The sequence below is a fragment of the Protopterus annectens genome, chromosome 11.part0, assembly GCF_019279795.1.
Source record: "Protopterus annectens isolate FY-2018-M chromosome 11.part0, PAN1.0, whole genome shotgun sequence".
In the NCBI taxonomy this organism is placed as follows: domain Eukaryota; kingdom Metazoa; phylum Chordata; order Ceratodontiformes; family Protopteridae; genus Protopterus; species Protopterus annectens.
The window spans coordinates 1,246,453,573-1,246,476,595 of NC_056745.1; the positions used below are offsets into that span (position 1 = coordinate 1,246,453,573).

Here is a 23,023-nt window from a genome sequence, read left to right on the forward strand (position 1 = left end):
GCATAAATACCTTGTCCTGCGTTGATCACCTAAAGACTCTGTCTCTGTTTTCAGTCTCCTATAGCCTGTTGGGAATAGAATCTTTACCTGGCTTACAGGGCTTCTTAGACCCATCCATGATACATCAGTTGCACATGCAGAAAACAAAACAGCACCAGAAACACTAGATCCAGGGATATGAACTCTGCTTGTGACATAAACAGAATGTGCTGGAGAGAGAGATATATGTCTCAAAAGATCCTCATGCTATGGAATAGGCTCCCCATCCATGTAAAATAGAATTCATCCCTGACCCTATTCAAATGAAACCTTGACAATTGGATGGGAAATCATAAATTTACCTCTGGACTGGTCCCATGTCACTTATGGACATAGACTGTCAATATGAAAAGTATTATTCTAATTAACATCCCCTACAAATCCTTAGTTACCTCCCTACTGACATGCCCCCCATATAGACACCCATGATTCGGGATGTGCGGCTAGGTTTACAAGGGCCCTACTGGTTATTAGGCTAGTAACAATCTATGAATAGGAAAAAAAGCTACTTTCTCACACACACACACACACACACATATATGTATATATATATATATATATATATATATATATATATATATATATATATGTATACACAGAGGGAGAGAGAGCAAGAGAGATCTGTGTGTGTGTATGTCTGCATACAGATACAAGCAAACACACACACACACAAACACACACACACACACATATTTATGTATGAATGTCTGACATTTAGTTAAACCACCTTTTAACTGAATGAGAAATCAGTATGTTCAAATAACAGAAAGCTCATTTCACTGAATGACCATTTGGATTAAAGTTTGGTTTTGAATGTATGATGTTTCAATTATTTGGAATTTAACTAAGTGGTGTTTCATTGAAATGGGGCTTCAGCAATGTTTACCTAATGAGTTTCCTTTCAGTGAAATGATCATTAAGCAATTATCCTATGATTATTTATATAATTATATAATGTTTGTGCTGAGCTTCACAGTAATGTCTTACAAAGTATCATAAAAATATTATCGAAACTCAATTTAGCAAAACTCTCTCTACATCCATGGGCCCTACAAGGGGCTCCTACTTTCCATGTCCAGGGATTCAATGAGTTGAGTTATCTCAGTCAGGCTTCTTTAATATTTTTATAATGACCTGTGATTTAATAAAATCAATGGCAACAACACGTGTGTGTGTGTGTATGTGTGTGAGAGGGTTACATGTGTGTAGTGTGCATCTAATCATGTGAGTGTGCCTATGCATACGCATGGATGAGCATGTAAGGCAAATTGTGAATGCTCTAAAATTCTTAGAATTCAAATTCTTAGAATCTTGGTGGCCAGATGCATTTTCAATAAATGTGAGTTTCAAATGAAAAGAAGTTTACTGTTGCTCATGCTAAATCTGTTTTCCATGTGAGTAGTTTGTTCCATTCATCAAATGGCTTTCGGTATTTTTGCTGCAACATTTTTAATAAAAGTTGTAAATTAAATCCAAATCTCTGTGATGATTGTAAAAGTAAATAATGGAATACTATGCTTGCTGGCAATTTTGAACAGAGTTCTATAGAAACTGGAGAGAGATAACCAAGTAATGGTATAACGGTATACCACAGTTCATTGTCTTACCTAAGGCCCCATTTTGACACTGATACGGCTCTGAGTACTATCATTAGATATGATATATGATATGATATGATATGATATGATATGATATGATATGATATGATATGATATGAACTGGGGGGGTTGTTAATAGTAAGTTTGCCATAGAGGAGTTCCAGGTCATAATCTTGTTTAATGAATTTGGAGGTGAAAGTTTGTTTTAAAATACGGAGGCACAGCCACTTTTAGGGCTTTTATCTAATGCGGTAGGCCTGAATTTGTGGTAGGCATTGAAACCTTGCACTAATTAATTCCAGTACTGGTCTTCAACCAATTCTGTTGTGATGATGCATATATCACTGTTTTACAGGCTTAGGAGTACTTTCATGGAGAGGAGTTTTTGATGAGGTTCATAGCAGTGAGCAGCAGTACTTTTATATTATCCAGATTCTGCTTTGTTATGTTGGAAGCTTTAGATAATTGATACTGCTTAAAAAGGCACAGTGGAGCTGGACAAGGATTTAGGCAATATACAAAAGTCTAAGGGGGATGGGTGCAGGCCATCCCTGGCAAAGCAGTTAGAACTGTCTACAATCTCCTCCAAGGCTGACATATATTGTACCCCCTTAGAATGACACCAGAAGCTAAGCCATTGTTGAAGTTGATAATCTTTTGATTGCATTGCAGTATCATTCCAGGTGATGGTATAATGCTGCTGAAGGCTAGGTTCATACGTGTCTCAAACACATATTCCAAAGTTCCATCATGCCTCTTGTTATATAGAACAGGGAGGTACATCTCAAGTCATTTACGCCTATGTGCACTATGATTGTCATATGTGTACTTGGGGTGCAAGGACTTGTGTGGATGCATAATGTATCAAATCAGCAGCTGACCATAACCCTCTCCTCACACAGCCTGGTGAGTGGTGCATTGGTGTATCTCACTATGGAATCACCAATGAATAAGATATTGGAATGTGAGGAGGTTTGCCTTATGAACTTTTGAAATTAATCAGTATGACTCTTGGATGTATGTTTTATGGTGGACATTGCCTGTGTTGTGTGTTTGTGAGGTTGCTAAGGGTAGGTGTTCCTTAGTTACATTTAAGAGGTCACTGTGGTTTAGATAGTTTACTTTTAAAGCCTCAACATATAAAGATCTATGTGTTTGGTCGGAGCTGTGCATGATTGATTTAGTGTAGTGTTGTGTGGTACTGGCAACCTGCATGCTATTTGTGGTGGCTTCTTTGTGACAGCTTTACCTCCAATACCATTATATAACTACATCTCTCTCACACACACACTGTGCCAGTTTGTTTAAATAGTAGATGGTGGTCAGTAAACACAGGACAATTGCTATATTGTCCCAGGATGCCCAATTCAACCAGGCTGGCTTCAAAGACAGTTGTAAATGCAAATTCATGGTTCCAAGTCGTATTAATGTGAGCTGAAGGGGGAGTAGAACCCATAAGATTTGGAGCTGACTGCTGGAGGTGTTATCTGTTTTGTAGCAGAGACAGTGCTGGTTTCAACATAACTACACATAACTAAGAATCAATACTCCGTTGATCCTTCTCTCACAAGAAGCAAAAGAGTAGTACTAATCCCAAGTTGCTTCCTGTGAAGTAGTATTATTCCAGATGTTGCTGGGTTCAGTGCACTTGCTATATTCAGCTCTTTGTAGATATCGTATATAAAACCTACAGCAGCTAGATGCAACTGAAAGTGAAGCTACACAAAGGCCTTGAAGAGATTCTCACGAAAACTGCAACCAGACAGCTCAGTGAAGTTCCATACACACTGCACAGTCAGAGACTAGCAGGAATCAATGCCTGCCTGCTCCTTCTCTCATAAGGAGAAAAGCAGTAACATTAATCACAAGATGACTCCTAAGAGGCAATTTTCAGGCTTTGGAGTGATTGATAATCTCTAGGAAGGCTTGGAAATAATATCCTTCTGCTCCTTCTCTCACCAGCAAAACAGAATTACTAATTCCAAACTGACTCTTGAAAAGAACTTCCTAGGCTCTCATTGCTTGGTAGTCTAGTCCCAGATGTTACAGGTTTTAAAAGTAAGATAGAAAAAAGAATAAATATTGAGTACACAACAGTGTGCACTAAGTGAGTGAGTGGGATAATGTCAAACAGAGGCTAACTCAAGCTTTAAGACACTAAGGGGAGGGCCTTCCCAGTTTGATCTTTCACTGAACTGATGAGATGAGACAAGAAGGAGCTCCCAAACTCAAATTTACAGTACAAGTGGGCAGCTCAATAGTCATCAAGTTTAAAAGCACAACAGGGAATGGGAGGATGGGGAAAACTAATGCAGTCACACACCAGTGGTAGTCTGATTGAACCTGCAACCAAATAAGATTGCATATAGACAAGAAATCTTACTTCCGAGCTCCTCCCCACTAACTAGAATGAATTTCATTTCAATCATTGAGTGGAAAAGTAATTTTTGTAACTCACCTTAGCCAAGAATGTTTAAAAACTTAAAGAAAGAAAATGTAAGATAAAACAAAATTTAAAAATAAAACGAACTCTACTATAATTAAAGTAAAATAATAACAATAATAATAATAAATGTAATAGAAATATCCAAACCTTAATGCAGTCACACACCAGCAGTAGTTTCCCAACACTTGAAGCTGGTGGGTCAAACACCTACACAAGGTACACTTAATATGGCACCATATATGACCACATTTTTATGATTTAACACATTTAGCACCAATGTCTATTTTAAGTTCAGCTTCTTCTTGGTATCTACTATTATTGTGTAGTTATATATTTTACAAATTACTTTATCCAGGATGAAACACTATTCATTTCTTATTGTTTAATATCATGTCACTCTCCATTGTCTGGTTATTCATGTTTTTTAACATGCTATTGTTTTATTAGGAAGAAATTCAGTGCCTGGGCTTTTGTCAAACTGCTGTTCTTTACAAAAGTTAATGGAGTAGTAGTTTATAATGTATACATACTCACAGTTTCTTACAATTCAGATAAATGCAAGGGTTGATGTGGCTATACTGTGTAAAGTAATGAATGACAGTTAAGTGGGATAATGTCATAGAATAAAATACTGTTTGAGAAGTTCACTTGAGCTAACTCCTGTTTTGTATAATACACAAATGAGGATGCGAAAAATCTGATTAATGTTAGGGAGGTGAGGGAAAAGTTTCATTTTGTTGTTTAACTGTATTTAAAGTGGTTAAGGAAACTAGTACTTCAATAATAGTGGAAAATTAAGTTTTGTATGGAAAGAGTGCTTGACGAGTTTCATTGATTCTTTTTAGCAATAATATATCAAGAGTACTCACAGCACTTGTTTTCTGTATGGGTATGTGAGAGAATGTGTGTGTGTGTGTGTGTGTGTGTGTGTGTGTGTGTGTGTGTGTGTGTGTGTGTGTGTGTGTGTGTGTGTGTGTGTGTGTGTGTGTGTATCATTTCTTAAAACTAGCAGTCAGTGCTCTTGTTTGGTATATGGAACAGGCAGTGTTTAACACTTGAGGAAGTAAGCTTTGAAGTATTCCACCATAGGAGTTACTAGAAGCTTCTACAGTTTGAGATTGTTTTTGCAACCTTGAAATTTCATTTTCTAGGAATTCTGATTTTTTTGCGAAGCCTTGTTCAAGTAAAGCTACCTTTTCTTTCATAGTACTTTCCATTGTCTTTTCTAGCTCCTTTATTTGGTTTTCTTTTTCTGTTTCCATTTTGGCTCTAATTTCTTTTATGTTCTTTTCCTGATTTATTTTTTCATCCTCAAGCTTCTGCTGTGTCCTTCTAATTGCTTCTTCATTTGCTTTCTTTTCTTGTTCAAGCAGGGCGGCTCTTTCTTTCTCCTCTGCAATATTCAAAAATACATATAGTAAGTTTTAACAGGCATAATATATATTTTAGCATTTGCATATAGTTTTGCTGATATAAGTTCTAATTGCAAATTTTATATAATTTCTTTTTAAGCATCATTTCATAAAATTCCAATCTAAGTTTTCAGAAAAATATATACCTCTATCTTTGTTTATAGCTTTGTTGGTATAAAGCCTGATTACGAATTGTATATAGTTTCTGTTTCAAGGATCTTTTCATAGCATTCAATATAAATTTTCAGGCTTTAATTTCATTATTTGCACCGACTCACCCCTTCTTCTGGGTATTGGTGTCCTAAGAAGGTTAAGTAGCACAATGTAAATGGATTAGCAGAATATATACTTACGTGTGATACCAAGTGATCTGAAAACTGTGGGTTTTAAGCCCACATCAGGCACATACAGAAATACAGAAACTGCAATGTAACATGGGAGGGAGGTTGCTCCTCTCCTGAGTGGCAACCTTTGGATGGACAGTTAAATAAAGGCACCATCTACCTGCTAGTGCAACTTCAGGTGAATGTTAAAGACTCTAGGGCATTTCTTTAATGAAGAAGATGAGGGCTGGGATTCAACAGACTCCATGTAGGTTTCGAGCACCGCCTACATGGAGTTTGCATGTTTGCATGGTGATCAGCAGAGGTTTTTATATATTCTTGCCGCTTACCACATTTAAACATAAACAAGAGCAGTTTTGTGGTGAAAAAATCATGTAAAGCAACAAGAATAGCAAACTTGTTTACGTTAGAGCAAACTATTTAGTGGGATTGTGCAGAATGCCACAGTGATTACTAGGGTATATTATATAGTAATGTATATGGTCCAAACACAGCACAGGACAATGTATATAGTGCAGAGTATTGTGGAATGCCTTTTCAGGCATTCTGTATACAGTAAGTTGTGTAAATGATCTGTAAGGGTACATGGACTGCCACTTAAAATAAACAGTCAGGGAAAGTGTGTGCATGTTGAATAGGGACACACAGATGAATTTTAGGAATGAACATAGGGAAAGAGGACAGGTGAAACATCACAATGTACAGCAGGTGAGGACATGTAAATGGAAGACAGTTGTAGCAGGAACACTAGTCACATATTGATATCATATAGTACAGACTGCACAGTGAAAATGTATATTATGTGACTGTCAGACAAGGTGACATAAAAATGTAGAAGATGTCTTTCTGATATAAGCATCTTGACATGAACAATGGAGAGTACATCAATCAGAGATGTATACAATCGGGTTTGGGTGCATATTGTGAAGCTGTGCAAACTGATTTGCCTAAATATGACTGTAATGTCAGCAGAGATCACCAACAAGTGGGACAAAGTTACAGACTCATGGACAACAGTAAAAGAAGCACAACAATCATGAACAATATCAGAATAATGCCATCTCTGACACAATATATTTGATTCTCAGTGATCAGAGATGGTTCTGCATAAACACACTTGTACAGCTATTATGACATGTCAGCAATCTATGAGGACAATGCTGGAGGTGTTAGGAGGAACACTACTATATCAATATGTGACATTATGATCACTACAGGCTAGTTGACTTGTTTGCATGGCGTATATATATATATATATATATATATATATATATATATATATATATATATATATATATATATATGTATATAGTGCACAATCTATCTTGTCATGAATGTAACCCATGCCATCAATGTTGTCAAACATTTATGTATGTACTATGTGCATCACCAGAATAGGTATCACACATGCATCTGGTATAACACCTTGATGGCGGTTCCACACCATCAGACAGTAATGTTTATGCAACAAAAAGAATACCTAGGTATGGCCAATAAGATGTGTGACAGCTTACTGTGGCAAAGGTGGTTAACTTCAGTTACATGTCACTGGAAGATGTGTAGGGAGGTACAGGAAGATAAGTGCATTGTACTCAGTTATTGTTGTGATGAAGGCTGTGAACTATGGAAGTATTATGGCCTTTGATGTGGATGTCCTACACATACTCAGTCATGTTACATACAAGTGCGGAACTGTGGCCACATGCTGGTGAACGTTCCACATACCATATACCCCAGGACACAGGTCATATACCAATTGTTCTGCTTACAGGGTGTGATGTCTACATTATCCTTGGGTTGTGCATTTGTTTGCTTAATGTAAAGAATTCACCCAAGTTTTTGTTTCATCGCATGTGTTGTCATAGCTGTGGCAACAATCTTGATACTCTCTGTATTATCCTAATATCACAGTGATTGCCCACAATCTGTAGTCCTCCAGACAGCTGTTTGGACACAATATGTGTCTGTCATTCTTGACAGCTGTGACTTAAATAATGGACAGGAAAGGGCTTAGCAGACAGCCCTGATGTATGGATCTGATCACTGGATCAGAAATATAGGTCACTCTGCACATTTCAATATATTTAAGTGCCACATATGCAATCCAGTGGTCTACCCAGTTGGTGATGCAGGTGTTTTTGGCCACATCTAACAGTGTTGAGTGAATACCTCAGTGTAGATTTTTGTCAAATGCCTTCCTTGGCCAAGTCAAGTTCCACAGAATGATAGTGTTGTCATCATGCATGCACTCAATGACATCTTTGAGGACATCTAACGGATGTAACAGACATGGATGTAGTATTAACAACTCACACATGTATGTGGCACACAGCAGGGATATCCATTTTGAAAAGGTCCATGAGGGCATGTTGGTCTACCTCACAGATGAGCAGAGTCATGATGTGTCTATACATGCATGCAGCATGTGCTGCCCCCCAACTCAGATGGATGCATGTTGATGTATACCCTTCTATGAGAACATATTCCATGTGAAGGGTGTGTTGAAGTGTGTATCCAACCATGTCAGATAGGTGTATGTTCTGAGTCACACTATAGGCGATCTGTGATGTTGTCACAGCTCACTGATTCTGTGTGATAGGCCTGCTTGAAGGTAGGACAGCACATACAGTACTGCATATCTTGATTTGATCTAGGGTTTGGACAGAATCCCCCACTGAGGTATAATTGAGAAACTCTCTCAACTGCAGATTAACCCTTATGTTACTAGATGGTTAACCAATTGGTTCACCAATGGAACATATACTGTGAAAGTTGCTGAATCAATCTCTACCAGTAGAGCTGTCACCATTGGCATACCCCAAGGATCTGTACTTGGCCATTTACTGTTTGAAATCTATTTCTCGACAGTCCAGGTTAAAGTATACAGCCTTTAGCTTACCAAGTTTGCTGATTTTTGCCCAATGGGTGAAATCATTGACTCCCCTAATGATGATAACATACTACAAGAGGGGCTAATACAGAAAAAAAATCAGTGCCAAAGCCACATGGTCTACAAACAAATGCAAAAATTGTATCATTATATTGGCCTTCTGTGAAGTGAAATTCCTCACTAAATACAACATTGGCAACATTCTCCCTATGCTGAAGCCCAGTCGTGCGAGACCTGGTAACACACATGGTAAGCAATCTGAACTCCAACCACCAAGTGTCCACAGTGGTATGGAAAGGGTACGTTGTGCACCTCATAAGTCAAACCATCGTATCAAGATTTGAGGATGATATAACAGCACTACACTTGAACCTCATCAGAACACCAATAGACTATAATGCTCCATTTTGCATGTACCTCATCAAACACCTGCAGCAACTCGTGAGACTACAGAGGTCTCTAACCAAGAAAATGCAGGGCCTATAAACCATGCCATGATGTATGTGGATAGACTGAAAGCCCTGTCACTGTAATCTGTATCATATAGGATGACATGACTTGCACCTGGCCAGTCTCTGATCATGCCCTGATGGGAATTCTGCACTTCCACAAATCAGCTACAGCTGATGACATCAGCAGAGACTGGTGAGAGGAAGATAGTAACAGCAGTGCCCCACATGCTGTTTTAAAATGCTCTCTTTAATGTCAAGCAAATGTACACACACACACACACACACACACACACACACACACACACACACACACACACACACACACACACACACACACACACACACACACACACACACACACACACATACACACCAGTTGACTGCAATAAGAACAGAATCTCTACCTATCTAAGTACACCAACTAGAGAGCTCTGTATTTAAGGCAAGTGTCACAGCTCAAGTCTGACTTGGAGAGTGTCAGACAACAATTTATAGATGATGACATCAGCAATGTGTGGTGAGGAGAATATGATAACAGCAGTGTCCCACATGATGTTGTAAAATGCTCTCTCCAATGTCAAGCAAGTGCACAAACACACACACACACTCACACACACACACACACACACACACACACACACACACACACACACACACACACACACACACACACACACACGTCACAGTTGACGGCAGTGAGAACATAACCCCTACCTAAGTACACAGCCTAGAGAACTCAGTACTATACTTAAGCATCACTGCACAAATCTGACTTTTACAAGGCTGTAGGACAACTTATAGTGGATGACATCGGCACTACATGTTGGAGAGAAGATGTTGGGAGGCCAACATGAAATGGATGTGTAGGCATGTTCAACTGTCCAGATATTTCAAGTTCTACATGTTACCAGATTGATGAGTGTGCAATGTGTAGTACTTGGTGGTTGTGTTGCAATGTGCAGATATACTTTAAGTGACAGCTTTACAAACTATCTACAACCAGGTGTCCACACTACTACAAGTATTGAAATGTCTGAATGTATATTGCCATTCTAAGGATGCGCGTGGGATATAACACAACATCTGTTATTATTTTATGTAGTGTAGTTGATATATTTGTGAAGAAGTACTGAGAGACTAGAGTTGCAGTGCATGAAGGGAGGTAATAAACAGCTGCATTGTAAATATTTGACATTGTCTTAAATAGGGCCTTCAGTTTTCTCTGTTTCCACATGTAGTTTCATGCCATAAATACAGAATGGACAGTAAACAAAAGTCATACATGCTATGATCCACTTTACATAGCACACTACCTAGCAGCAGGTTTATGCAATGGTTGGCAAAGTGTTTACATATGTGAGATACATGTTTCTACCACTTTCCCCTGTTTGTTCATGGTTAAGCAGTGCACAGATGTGAGGCTCTTTAAAACTTATGAGATGTAGCAATGAGTGTATGAAACACACCTGCTGCTTAACTGACTCCATGGTAGCAGGTGTAAATGCATTAACACATTTCTTTTTGAACCCAGATGATCATCATCAGTCCCTTTTTCCCATTTTTTTTCTATATGGAGTTGTGGTATTGTGTTAACTGTCACCAACTCTCTTGATTCAGTGCCACACTCCTACCTTCTTCAACACTCATGGTTGACTGTTGCAGATCTTCTTTCACACAATGAATCTACCTCTTTGATGGACATCCTCGCTTCCTCTTACATACTTCCTGTCTGCCCCAAATCTTCCTCACTAAATTGTCTTCTGCTTTTCTGCACGTGTCCAAACATCATAATCTGTTCTCTTTGATATTTTCTGCAACTGGAGCTACTTTGGCTTCTGCTCTTATGTCATCATTTTTTCATCTGTCCTACAGTGTGCAGCCTATCACCTTTCTCAGGCACTTCATTTCCACCACCTCTAGCTTCTTCCGTTGTTCTGCCTTTACTGCTCAGATTTCTGTACCATACAGTAGCACTTGTCACATCACTGTCTTGTACACCTTACTTTTCAGCTTCTTTGTCATTCTTCTGTCATAGACTACACCTGACACTCTATGCCAGTTGGCTGCAGCCCCTCTGATTCTAGCTTTGACTTCTTCATTCAGACTACCCTTCTCCTCAACCACCCCTACCAGATACTTGAAGCTGTTTACCTGTTCCACTATCTTCCCGTTTATCTTCATTCTCAGCTTCTTCTGATTTCCCCAATTTGCTGCCGTTATCACCATCTTATCTGTGCTTAGTTTCATCCCATGTGCCTTCAGTTTTGCATTCCATTCTCTTATCCATTGCTGAAGATCTAGCTCAGAGCCTGCCTGTAATGCCACATTGTCTGCGTACAGTAACTTTGTTGATCTGTTCCCTCCAACCTGTTTGCTCATGTACTCCATCAACAGTATGAACAGCAGTGGGCTCAGAGCTGATCCCTGGTGTACACCCACTTCCACTGAGAACCCATCTGTGAGGCCAAACACTGTTCATACTTTAGTTATTGGGTCCTTGTACATAACCTGCACTAATTCTACCAATGTTTTTGGGACTTCAAACCACTGCAGTGCTGCCCAGATCAGCTTTCGTGGAACCTTGTCATATGGTTTCTCCAAGTCTAGGAATGTCCAGTTGGACTTTATCCTCATCTCTAGCTTCTTCTCAAGTTAGAAGCTAGAGATGCTATTATGAACCCAGATTATATTGTGCTTGAATCCAGGTGTATGTAATAATTTTAAATAAGTAGTGATAGTGCAATAAAATTATACTTTACACTTGCATGTGTTACTGTGTGTTGACATTGCACATAGTGTTTAAGCGGCATTGCTCAGAGGTAAATGCACCAAGAAAGAGACATTCACCATCACTTCGCATTGGTGCATAAAGCCAAATTCCGTGCAAGCATAGAGGCAAAAAACTGAAGGGCTCCATTGTTTTCTTTTGTTTTTTGATACTTATGTGTGTTGTGTGTGATTTTATTTTTTGACCAGATTATAGGTGTTAAAATGGGTAGCTAGGAAAGTTGTGAAATGGGGGGTAAGCAGGGAGAAAAACAAAGATAAAGCAATATAGGAATGTGCAGGAAAGTGGTAGGAAAGAACCACAGCTATCCATTTCTTCAACAGTTTAAAATGAGAATATGTACAGAATATTAGCTGAATTTGGACTGTGACCTCCACAAACAGGGGTTGCAATACCGCAGTCATGTTGTATTGCCAATTGAACCAAATCAATTGTGTCAAGCAGACACATGCAAAATGGAGAGCTATGTATGGGACTACACACACACACACACACACACACACACACACACACACACACACACACACACACACACACATATATATATATATATATATATATATATATATATATATATATATATATATATATATATATATGTATATATGAAATGGTTGTCCTATTCGATTCTCAGCTAGAGGGTCTTTTGTGTAGAGACATGCGTGAATGGGCGTACCTTTGTTGAAGCTTGTGCATCAATGCCGGCAACTCGGCACGTAAAAATCTACTGCCAGTCATGAGCGGACCGGAGTTCCACTGTGGTGACCCCTAACTGGGAAAAACTGAAAGATACAACAACATATATATATATATATATATATATATATATATTTTTTTTTTTTTTTTTTTTTTTCCAATGGGACAGGTGCTCATTTTTTTTTTGTTACTTCAGCAAGAGAGGAATGCAGGAATGCTTCATATTTCTGGGTTAGGTAAGTTGGGTAGGTGAGGAAACAAATACAAATAAACAGGACAAACAAGATAAGACACAGAATGGTGAGGGAAGGGACAACACAAGCTCATGCCCATCAAACATGGGGGCAGTGAGAATCTAGTCCTCACCCACAGACTGTCATCACTGGCCCCTTAATCCACTGGCTGCTGGAGTGCTTAACATCTTCTCCTTCTATGGACCTTGAGGGACAGCAGCCTCTCCATTCAGTAAAGGTGTACACCAATGGTGGAGTGCATGACCCTCGCAGCCACCCTGGCATCTTCTGGTGGGTGATGAAATCCCCACCTACACCAGTACTCCCAGATGGAATCACAGCACCAGCTGCCAGGGTAGTGCTACCTGAGGGCTCAGGTAGTGCAGGGGTGGTATAGCCAGTACTACCAGGTTCAGTCCCAGGTGTGCTGGGCATCAGTGCTGAAGCCAGTGGAGTGGGGGTAGGCTGACCACTGGGGATGGCCTACCTCGCTGTGCTGTGAATCATTTAGTGATTTGTTACAAAAGGATGACAAGGAGACATTTTGTTCAAACATAATAGAAAATAAAAAAGAGATAATGGTTGGGGTGAGATAAAAAAAGACATAAAATTTGTACCATCATGTGTGACTTACAGTGCAGTATCACAATTATACAACTTTTTTATCTGAAGTATTACATTTACTTATGCGTACTAACAACTACAAACTATAATTATGGATTGCTCAAAGTAATCCTTAAAATGTGCATATATTGTACATATGCATGTCCAATTATACAGATTACAGCTAACAGAAGGGTATTTATGCCAATTGTATAGATTTTAATTTATGTAATATTATTAAAGATTTCCAGTACTGTATAGTTGTTAATTGATGTATTTGAACACACATCCTCTGACTACAGTCTTACACTTGACTCCTAAAGTTGGTTTGTGCTACAGACTTATGCATGCATACTTGGTTTTACAGTTGGGATATGCAGGCTTACTTTGTTGCTACTGTATATAAAAACAATGTTCTTTAACTTTTAAAAGTACAGTAACACTTTTCTTGTGCTGCATACATACCATGTGCTTCCCTGAGTCACTCTGGGTGATCAGCATGTGCCTGTCTGTCACAATTTCAAGATTAGCTGTGAATGAAAAGAAAAGGACAGAAGAGCATTATGCATACCAGTCTTGCCTAGCTTTAGCTTCCATCTATTATAAATTCTCTTTATTAGCATACTTACACAAGTGTGGGATGTTGCTAGTTTGAAACTCATCTAACCACTAGTTGAATGCATCACTCTTGTGCCTTTTTAGGTCACTGAAGTGGTGCCTGCTCTGTTCTCCAGTGCACGGGATGTCAGTACCATTGGATACAGCGTTGGCCAGACTATTCCAAGCCCCAGACTTGTACTGGGAGCCAGAATAGTCCACTGGCAGAAGCATTTGGCTGTGGCACCTTACCAGGAGTCCAATAAATATTCTGGACTCCTGAACACCCCACTTCTGCACCCTAAATTGGGCACCTTCCACTCTAATGCCAGACATGTCTGATTCCAAAAGTAGAGAACAGCAAATAATGATTTCCCATCAATTCCTATTATTGCATTTACTGGTAGTGCACAATCCTGAGCAATGATGTCAACTGTGTTTCCATGATGTCAAATGGACATCAATAGTACCAAGCAGGGAGGAAATCAACATGAAAGATACCCAGACAGTTCCAATAGCAGTAGGAGCAACGGGTCTTATAAAAAAGAATCTAAACAGTGTAAGAAACTTCTCTGTGTGGAAGATTTTCAGTCCATATATTTCTAGTTAATCACTGTATATTAGTCAGATCAGACAATAGTAGTAGAAGTAGGGAATTTAAACTCGTCTTAAGTCAAAACAAAACAAAAAAAAATAATAATAGAAAATATATAATTGTACAATATTACTAAGTATTTGAAAGTAATCCAAGTAAGGCAGGCAGTCTTTTTCCAGTCGAAAATCCTTTATTAAGTACACAGATAAGCGATCCAAGTAAAACAAAAATAGAGTAACAATTTCCTCATAAGCTTTCTAAATATATATATATATATATAAAACCCTTATGTACTTTAAATAAAATTTATAATTATGTGGTGCCTTTTATTTAACCAGATTATTAAGCAGATTATTAAGTCTGCAATTTTATCCAAGACAATATACTGCATGGCTGGAAATATATCAACCTTAGTTCATTTGGCAGTCAAAAAATATATATAAATATATATATACATATACATTTTGCATGTAAAAATCAATTTCTATTTTCATAACCTGTTGTTAACCAAGATCGCTTTCGTCCTTCAAGACTTCTTCAGGTCTGTGTACAAGAACCCTAAAAACAATCTATAAAAATATATGTAATTGTATAATTAGTTAGTATTGTTATTACACATCATTTTGAATAAAGTGGAAAAAAAGAGAACCAGAAAAAAATAAATAAAATAAAATGAATAAATAAGAATAAGAAAAAATGTATGTATGATGATGGAAACAAAATATACACTTAAATTACAACTGATTTAAAACGGCATTTAAAACCAACTGGTAGAATAAAATAAAATAAAATATAATTAGTCATGTAAACAATGTGGCAATTTTCTAAGTTCCAGTGTACTTTTTATTGAGCAGTAGTAGTTTAGTCCAGGCTTCCTAAAAGAGTTCAGCTTTAATTGCCACATGAATTCATGTTTCTCCAGAATATTCGGGGTCTCCTTCAAGGTCACCCATGTCTATGTGATACAGGATCTGGAATTTAAAACCTGTGTGTCTTTTATGAAGAGAAAAGTGGTTGGCTAGTGCATTATTTTTACATCCACGGCGGATTTCTGACAGATGACATGAAATCCTATTCTTGTGTTTATTTACAGTCTTGCCCACATAGAATGCATCACATTCATTGCACTGTGCTCTGTAAATTACTTTTGTAGTGTTACAGTCACCCCCTGCACTGGTTTTAATGGTTTTCTTTAAATAAGGGCAATGAAAACTATCACCTTGCTGTATAAATATACAAAATGTACAATTAGTTTCACATCTTTTACTGCTTTTCTCATATGGTCTAGGCTTAAATTCAACAAAACTTCTAATGTTCCTGGCCTTCCTATAAACAAATGATGAGGCTTCAGCCAAGATGTAATCAGAAAAGGGTTTCCTGTGACAATGTCCCAGTTTTCTTCAATAATATTTTTGATACTGTGATAATCCAAAGCGTATGTCAGGATGCAGCTATTTTTGCATTTGTTATTCTCTGTGGAATTACTTAACATTTTTCTACTGGGGAGGTTGAGTGAAGGTGCTTCAGTCCTTTTCAGTTCTATAATGGGTTCCAGGATGTTTTTAACATCTGACTTTTATAGCCTCTCACTAGAAAATCATTCTCTAAGTTGTTCAGGTTTCTCAAAAATGGTTCCATCTCTGTGGTAATTCTAGCTAATCTATAGCCTTGGGACTTCACTACATTATACTTGTTTTTTGTAGGATGTAAACTTTTACTGTGGAGTAATAAGTTAACCCTTGTTTGTTTTCTGAATAGATCAGTGGTGATTCTGTTATTGTTGGTGTTCTTGGAAATCTGCATATCTAAGAAAGTGGTTGAAGTACAGCTATGGGAAGAGGTAAACTTCAGGAAGGGGGTTGTTTGATTGAGGTAAGTGATAAAATCTCCAAGATGCAAGCTGTCACCTTCCCACACAATAAAGATGTCATCAATAAAATGTAAATAGCATGTGATATGCTGCATGTAGTCTGTGTTTTTTAACACAAAGTCCTCCTCCCATTTGTCCAGGGCTATGTTAGCTATGCTGGGAGCCATGGCAGCCGCAATTGGTATACCAGTTTTTTATTTGTAGTGTTTGCCATTGAAAGAAAAGAAATTGAAGTCCAGTACAAGATTAATGAGCTTGCTTAACTTTTGCAGTTGTGCCTGTGTACCCTGATTATGTTTCTTAAAAGACTCCATAGCTGCTGTTATACAGTAATTGTGAGGGAGCACTGTGTACAAGGATTCCACAACAATAGTTTATAAAATACTGTCAGCTTCCACTGTAATGTTTTTTATTTTCCTCAAAAAATCCATTGAATCTCTTATGCATGACTTATTCTTTCTGCTAGAGGTTTCAGAAAGTAATCAAGGTAAACAGCTGTTGCTTCAGTAAAAGAACCTCCACTTGCTACCACTGGTCTATAAGGTGGGTCTTCTCTGTTCTTGTGTGGCTTTGGTATTCCAAAAAGTAAGGTAAAAGTGGGCATGGGCTCCATAAATAATTCTAAAGATTTTCAGTGATAAGTTTTTCTTCCCGTTAATGTGGTGAGATTAGTGTTCCATAAATCATATGCTCTTTTTATGTCATCCATGGTAAATAACTCATAAAATCTGTTATCCTCCAGCATGTTCTCTATCTTTTGGTTGTAGCTAGTGGTATCAGTCATAAGTATACCTCCTCCCTTGTCTGCCTTCATTACACGCCTGGATTTATCATTGCCTAGCTCAAGCAATGCTTTTCTTTCTCCCTGTGTTAAGTTATAAAGTTTATTCTTTGGAAGTTTTTTAAGCAGTTTCCTGATATCCATCTCACATTTCACTTCAAAAGCAGCTAGTGTTTGATGTAGTGGTGGACAATAGCCGCTAGACCTTTTTATTGTTTCATCAATAGGATTATTTTCAATGTCATTACTTTTGCCATGAAACTGTACCCTTAAGTTGAGCTTCCTCACAAACATTTTAAGGTCTATCAGTACCTGAGCAACCTCACTCCTGCAGCTTGGTACAAAAGTAAGTCCTTTGGACAACACACTTTTTTCTTCAGTGCTTTAACAGAGTGGTTCCAGATAAGTGGAGCACCTGTTATTGTTGTTATTGTACCTGTTATTGTGGCTGGTTCCTCTGTCTGAGCCTGGGACCTGGGTTGTAGTCGGGGTTCCAGTCGGGATTGCCCAGGTATTATATTTCCCTCACCCCTGTCCCCTGTTTCGTTCTCCTGTTTCCCTGGGAGTTTATGGACAGAGTATGAGACCTCTGGAATTTCACCTCGGCTTTCTGGTATCTCGATGGGTTGTAGTAGTATTCCTCGCTGTGGCTGTGGTATGGGGGAACCTGGTAAGAGGGACAAACTCTGGTGGTGGTCGTCATTCTTGTTCTGGTACTGGTGCTGGCTTTGGTATTGGTGTAGTGGTTGATATCTGTGCTGTCGATATTGGTCTTCCTGAAGAAACTGGTCTCTGTGAAGGTGCTGCTGCTCCTGGTAGCTGGATTGTCTGTTGTCCCAGTTGTCCTGGTAGTCCTGTAATTCATTCTGTAGAAGTCTCTGTCAGTTCTGGTTGCTGCTGTGGCTTATGTTCCTGTCCTGATCCTTCTGTAATGTCAAAGGCTTCTGCAGAGTGTTGCTAGCCAGCGGGGATATCCATAAGCCACAGCGGCAACCAGAATTGACAGAGAGTTCTGCAGGATGAATTACAGGACTACCAGGACAACCAGGACCACAGACAATCCAGCTACCAGGAGCAGCAGCACCTTCACAGAGCCCAGTTTCTTCAGGAAAACCAATATCGACAGCACAGACATCAACCACCACACCAATACCAAAGCCAGCACCAGTACCAGAACAAGAACGACAACCACCACCAGAGCCCCAGAGCTTTTCCCTCTTACCAGGTCCCCCCATAACACAGCCACAGCGAGGAATACTACTACAACCCACTGAGATTCCAGAAAGCAGAGGAGGAATTCCAGAGGTCTCATACTCTATCCACGAACTCCCAGGGATACAGGAGAACCAAACAGTGGACAGGGGTGAGGGAAATAAAATACCTGGGCATTTCAGACTGGAACCCCGACTACAACCCAGGTCCCAGGCTCAGATGGAGGAACCAGCCACAATAACAGGTACAATAACAGGTGCTCCACTTATCTGGAACCACTCTGTTAAAGCACTGACTGAAGAAGAAAAAAGTGTGTTGTCCAAAGGACTTACTTTTGTACTAAGCTGCAGGACTGAGGTTGCTCAGTTACTGATAGACCTTAAAATGTTTGTGAGGAAGCTCAACTTAAGGGTACAGTTTTATGGCAAAAGTAATGACATTGAAAATAAGCCTATTGATGAAACAATAAAAAGGCCTAGCAGCTATTGTCCACCACTACATCAAACACTAGCTGCTTTCAAAGTGAAATGTGAGATGGATATCAGGAAACTGCTTAAAAAAAACCTCCTAAGAAAAACTTTATAACTTAACACAGGGAGAAAGAAAAGCATTGCTTGAGCTAGGCAATGATAAATCCAGGCGTGTAATGAAGGCAGACAAGGGAGGAGGTATACTTGTGACTGACACCATCAGCTACAACCAAAAGATAGAGAACATGCTGGAGGATAACATATTTTATGAGTTATTTACCATGGATGACATAAAAAGAGCATATGATTTATGGAACACTAATCTCACCACATTATGGGAAGAAAAACTTATCACTGAAAATCTTTATAATTATTTATGGAGCTGATACCAATGTTTACCTTACTTTTTTGGAATACCAAAGCCACACAAGAACAGAGAAGACCTACCTTATAGACCGGTGGTAGCAAGTGGAGGTTCCCTTACTGAAGCCACAGCCATTTACCTTGATTACTTGCTGAAACCTCTGGCAGAAAAGAATAAGTCATACATAAGAGATTCAATGGATTTTTTGAGGAAAATAAAAAACATTACAGTGGAAGCTAACAGTATTTTATTAACTATTGATGTGGAATCCTTGTACACAGTGCTCCCTCACAATTATTGTATAACAGCAGCTATGAAGTCTTTTGAGAAACATAATCAGGGTACACAGGCACAACTGCAAAAGGTAAGCAAGCTCATTAATCTTGTACTGGACTTCAATTTCTTTACTTTCAATGGTGAACACTACAAACAAAAAACCGGTATAGCAATGGGGGCTGCCATGGCTCCCAGCATAGCTAACATAGCCGTGTGCAAATGGGAGGAGGACTTTGTGTTAAACAAGACAGACTACATGCAGCATATCACATGCTATTTCTGTTTTATTGACGACATCTTTATTGTGTTGGAAGGTGGCACCTTGCAGCTTGGAGATTTTATCACTTACCTCAATCAAACAACCCCCTTCCTGAAATTTACCTCTTCCCATAGCTGTACTTCAACCACTTTCTTAGATATGCAGATTTCCAAGGACACCAACAATAACAGAATCACCACTGATCTATTTAGAAAACCATCGAGGGTTAACTTATTACTCCACAGTAAAAGTCTACATCCTACAAAAAACAAGTATAATGTAGTGAAGTCCCAAGGCTATAGATTAGCTAGAATTACCACAGAAATTGAACAATTTTTGAGAAATCTGAACAACTTAGAGAATGATTTTCTAGTGAGAGGCTATGAAAGTCAGATGATAAAAAACATCATGGAATCCATTATAGAACTGAAAAGGACTGATGCACCTTCACGCAACCTCCCCAGTAGAAAAATGTTAAGTAATTCCACAGAGAATAACAAATGCAAAAATAGCTGTATCCTGACATACACTTTGGATTACCACAGTATCAAAAATATTATTGAAGAAAACTGGGACATTGTCACAGGAAACCCTTTTCTGATTAACATCTTAGCTGAAACCCCATCATTTGTTTATAGGAAGGCTAAGAACATTAGAAGTTTTGTTGAATTTAAACCTAGACCATATGAGAAAAGCACTAAAAGATGTGAAACTAATTGTACATTTTGCCTATTTATACAGCAAGGTTTTTATTGCCCTTATTTAAAGAAAATCATTAAAACCAGTGCAGGGGGTGACTGTAACACTGCAAATGTAATTTACAGGGCACAGTGCAATGAATGTGATGCATTCTGTGTGGGCAAGACTGTAAATAAACTCAAGTGTAGGATTTCATGTCAACTGTCAGAAATCTGCTCTAGATGTAAAAATAATGCACTAGCCAAGCACCCTTCTCTTCATAAAAGACACACAGGTTTTAAATCCCAGATCCTGGATCGCATAGACATGTGTGATCTTGAAGGAGACATCCCGAATATTCTGGAGAAAATGAACTCATGTGGCAATTAAAGCTGAACTCTTTTAGGAAGCTTGGACTAAATTATTACTGCTCAATTAAAAGTGCACTGGAACTTAGAAAATTGCCACATTGTTTACATGACTAATTGTATTTTATCTTATTCTACCAGGTGGTTTTAAATACCCTTTGAAATCTGTTGTAATTTAAGTGTATATTTTGTTTCCATCATCATACATACATTTTTTCTTATTTTTATTTTTTTTTCCTGGTTCTCTTTTTTCCACTTTATTCAAAATGATGTGTAATAACAATACTAACTAATTATACAATTATATATATTATTATAGATTGTTTTTAGGGTTCTTGTACACAGACCTGAAGAAGTCTAGAAGGACGAAAGCGATCTTTGTTAACAATAGGTTATGAAAATAGAAATTAATTTTTACATGCAAAATGTATATGTATATATTTATATATATTTTCTGACTACAAAATGAACTAAGGTTGATATATTTCCAGCCATGTAGTATATTGTCTTGGATAAAATCACAGACTTAATAATCTACTTAATAATCTGGTTAAACAAGAGGTACCACATAATTATAAATTTTATTTAAAGTACATAAGGGTTATATTACTATGACAGCTACTAAGTAGAGCAGGACCAGCTCGAATGTCACACTGATGGGGAAGGGATGTGAATTTAACATGTGTACCAATAACACTTTGTTTTACAGCACAATAAACCACTCCCATGCCTGATAAAAGGTATATATTTAGAAAGCTTGTGAGGAAATTATTACTCTATTTTTGTTTTACTTGGATCGCTTGTCTGTGTACTTAATAAAGGATTTTCGGCTGCAAACAGACTGCCTGCCTTACTTGGATTACTTTCAAATACTTAGTAATGCTGTACAATTATATATTTTCTATTATTAGTTTTTGTTTTGTTTTATTTTGACTTAAGACGAGTTTAAGTTTGCTACTTCTACTACTATTGTCTAATCTGATTAATATACAGTGATTAACTAGAAATATATGGTCTGAAAATCTTCCACACAGAGAAATTTCTTACACTGTTTTGTTTTTGGACCCACTACACTTGTTACTGAGTTGTTTTGAGACTTTTGGGATACCACGGAGATTACTAGTGTTTTGTAAAAATGAATCTACAGTCATATTTAGATATGTTACCAATTCATGTAACCCTGTACAAATTGCAGAAGGAGTCATTACTGGGCACACTGCGAATGCTGCGAAGAGCACTTGTGGCTGACATCAAAGATAGAAACAATGCTAATTTCATGAACTTTACTCATACTTTGACTTAGGAATGGGGTCCATTCCCATCATGGTATTAGAAACCCAAAGGATTTGGAGAAATTGGAAGGAGGAAATCATGTTTTAAACTGGAAGGATAATCTGACACTTTAGTTTAAGGAGTGTCTGCTGCTGTAACTGTTAGGTGACATGCACTGTGGGCATGAATTCCCTGACCTGGCACATGTTTGTTTGGCTTTATACACTGTTAATTTTATTTCTACAGTGTGGGACTCAAACCTATGCATAAGAGACAAAACATTTTCCTCCACAGCCATGATTTTCCATCTTTGCAAATGAAGAAGTATTTCTCAGGCATAGACATGAATCACTCATAAATACAGATGAGAGACTGAGGTGTTAACCATGTATATATGTGACCTGACATGGTCATTGCACATAGATTCATTTGTGTATGTGTCTTATTTAAGTGTGAAGGCCATACAAGTTGAGATAACAGAATTATACTTGCAGAAATATAGTAGACAGCATACCTGCACCCATACTCAAAACATAGTCAGGGTTTTTATCCTTCATATATATAATTCATAAAAGATCTACTACTTATAATTATGTATAAAATATTATAACTGATGTGATAATGTTAGGTAGCCCCAGCTATGCCAGGAAAAGTAGGGCAGTGGATGTGTAACATATGCCAGCATAGCTAGCTGGAGTTTTGTAAAGAACTATAAGTCATTTATTTATCAAACTGATTTGTACAAGTGCATCTGTTAAAATGTATTTGTAAAGCTGCTTG

At 38.0% G+C, this 23,023-nt stretch overlaps 1 protein-coding gene across 1 annotated transcript in view; it reads right to left on the minus strand.

Annotated features, from left to right (window-relative positions):
• Positions 1 to 5,062: 5,062 nt before the first annotated feature.
• The window catches only part of LOC122815810 (guanylate-binding protein 1-like), an 869,945-nt gene continuing 851,984 nt past the window's right edge, over positions 5,063 to 23,023 (minus strand). The window contains exon 9 of the mRNA XM_044088612.1: positions 5,063 to 5,476. Within this exon, the coding sequence (XP_043944547.1) occupies positions 5,076 to 5,476 (401 nt within the window). The 3' untranslated portion in view covers positions 5,063 to 5,075. The remainder of the gene's footprint in view (positions 5,477 to 23,023) is intronic.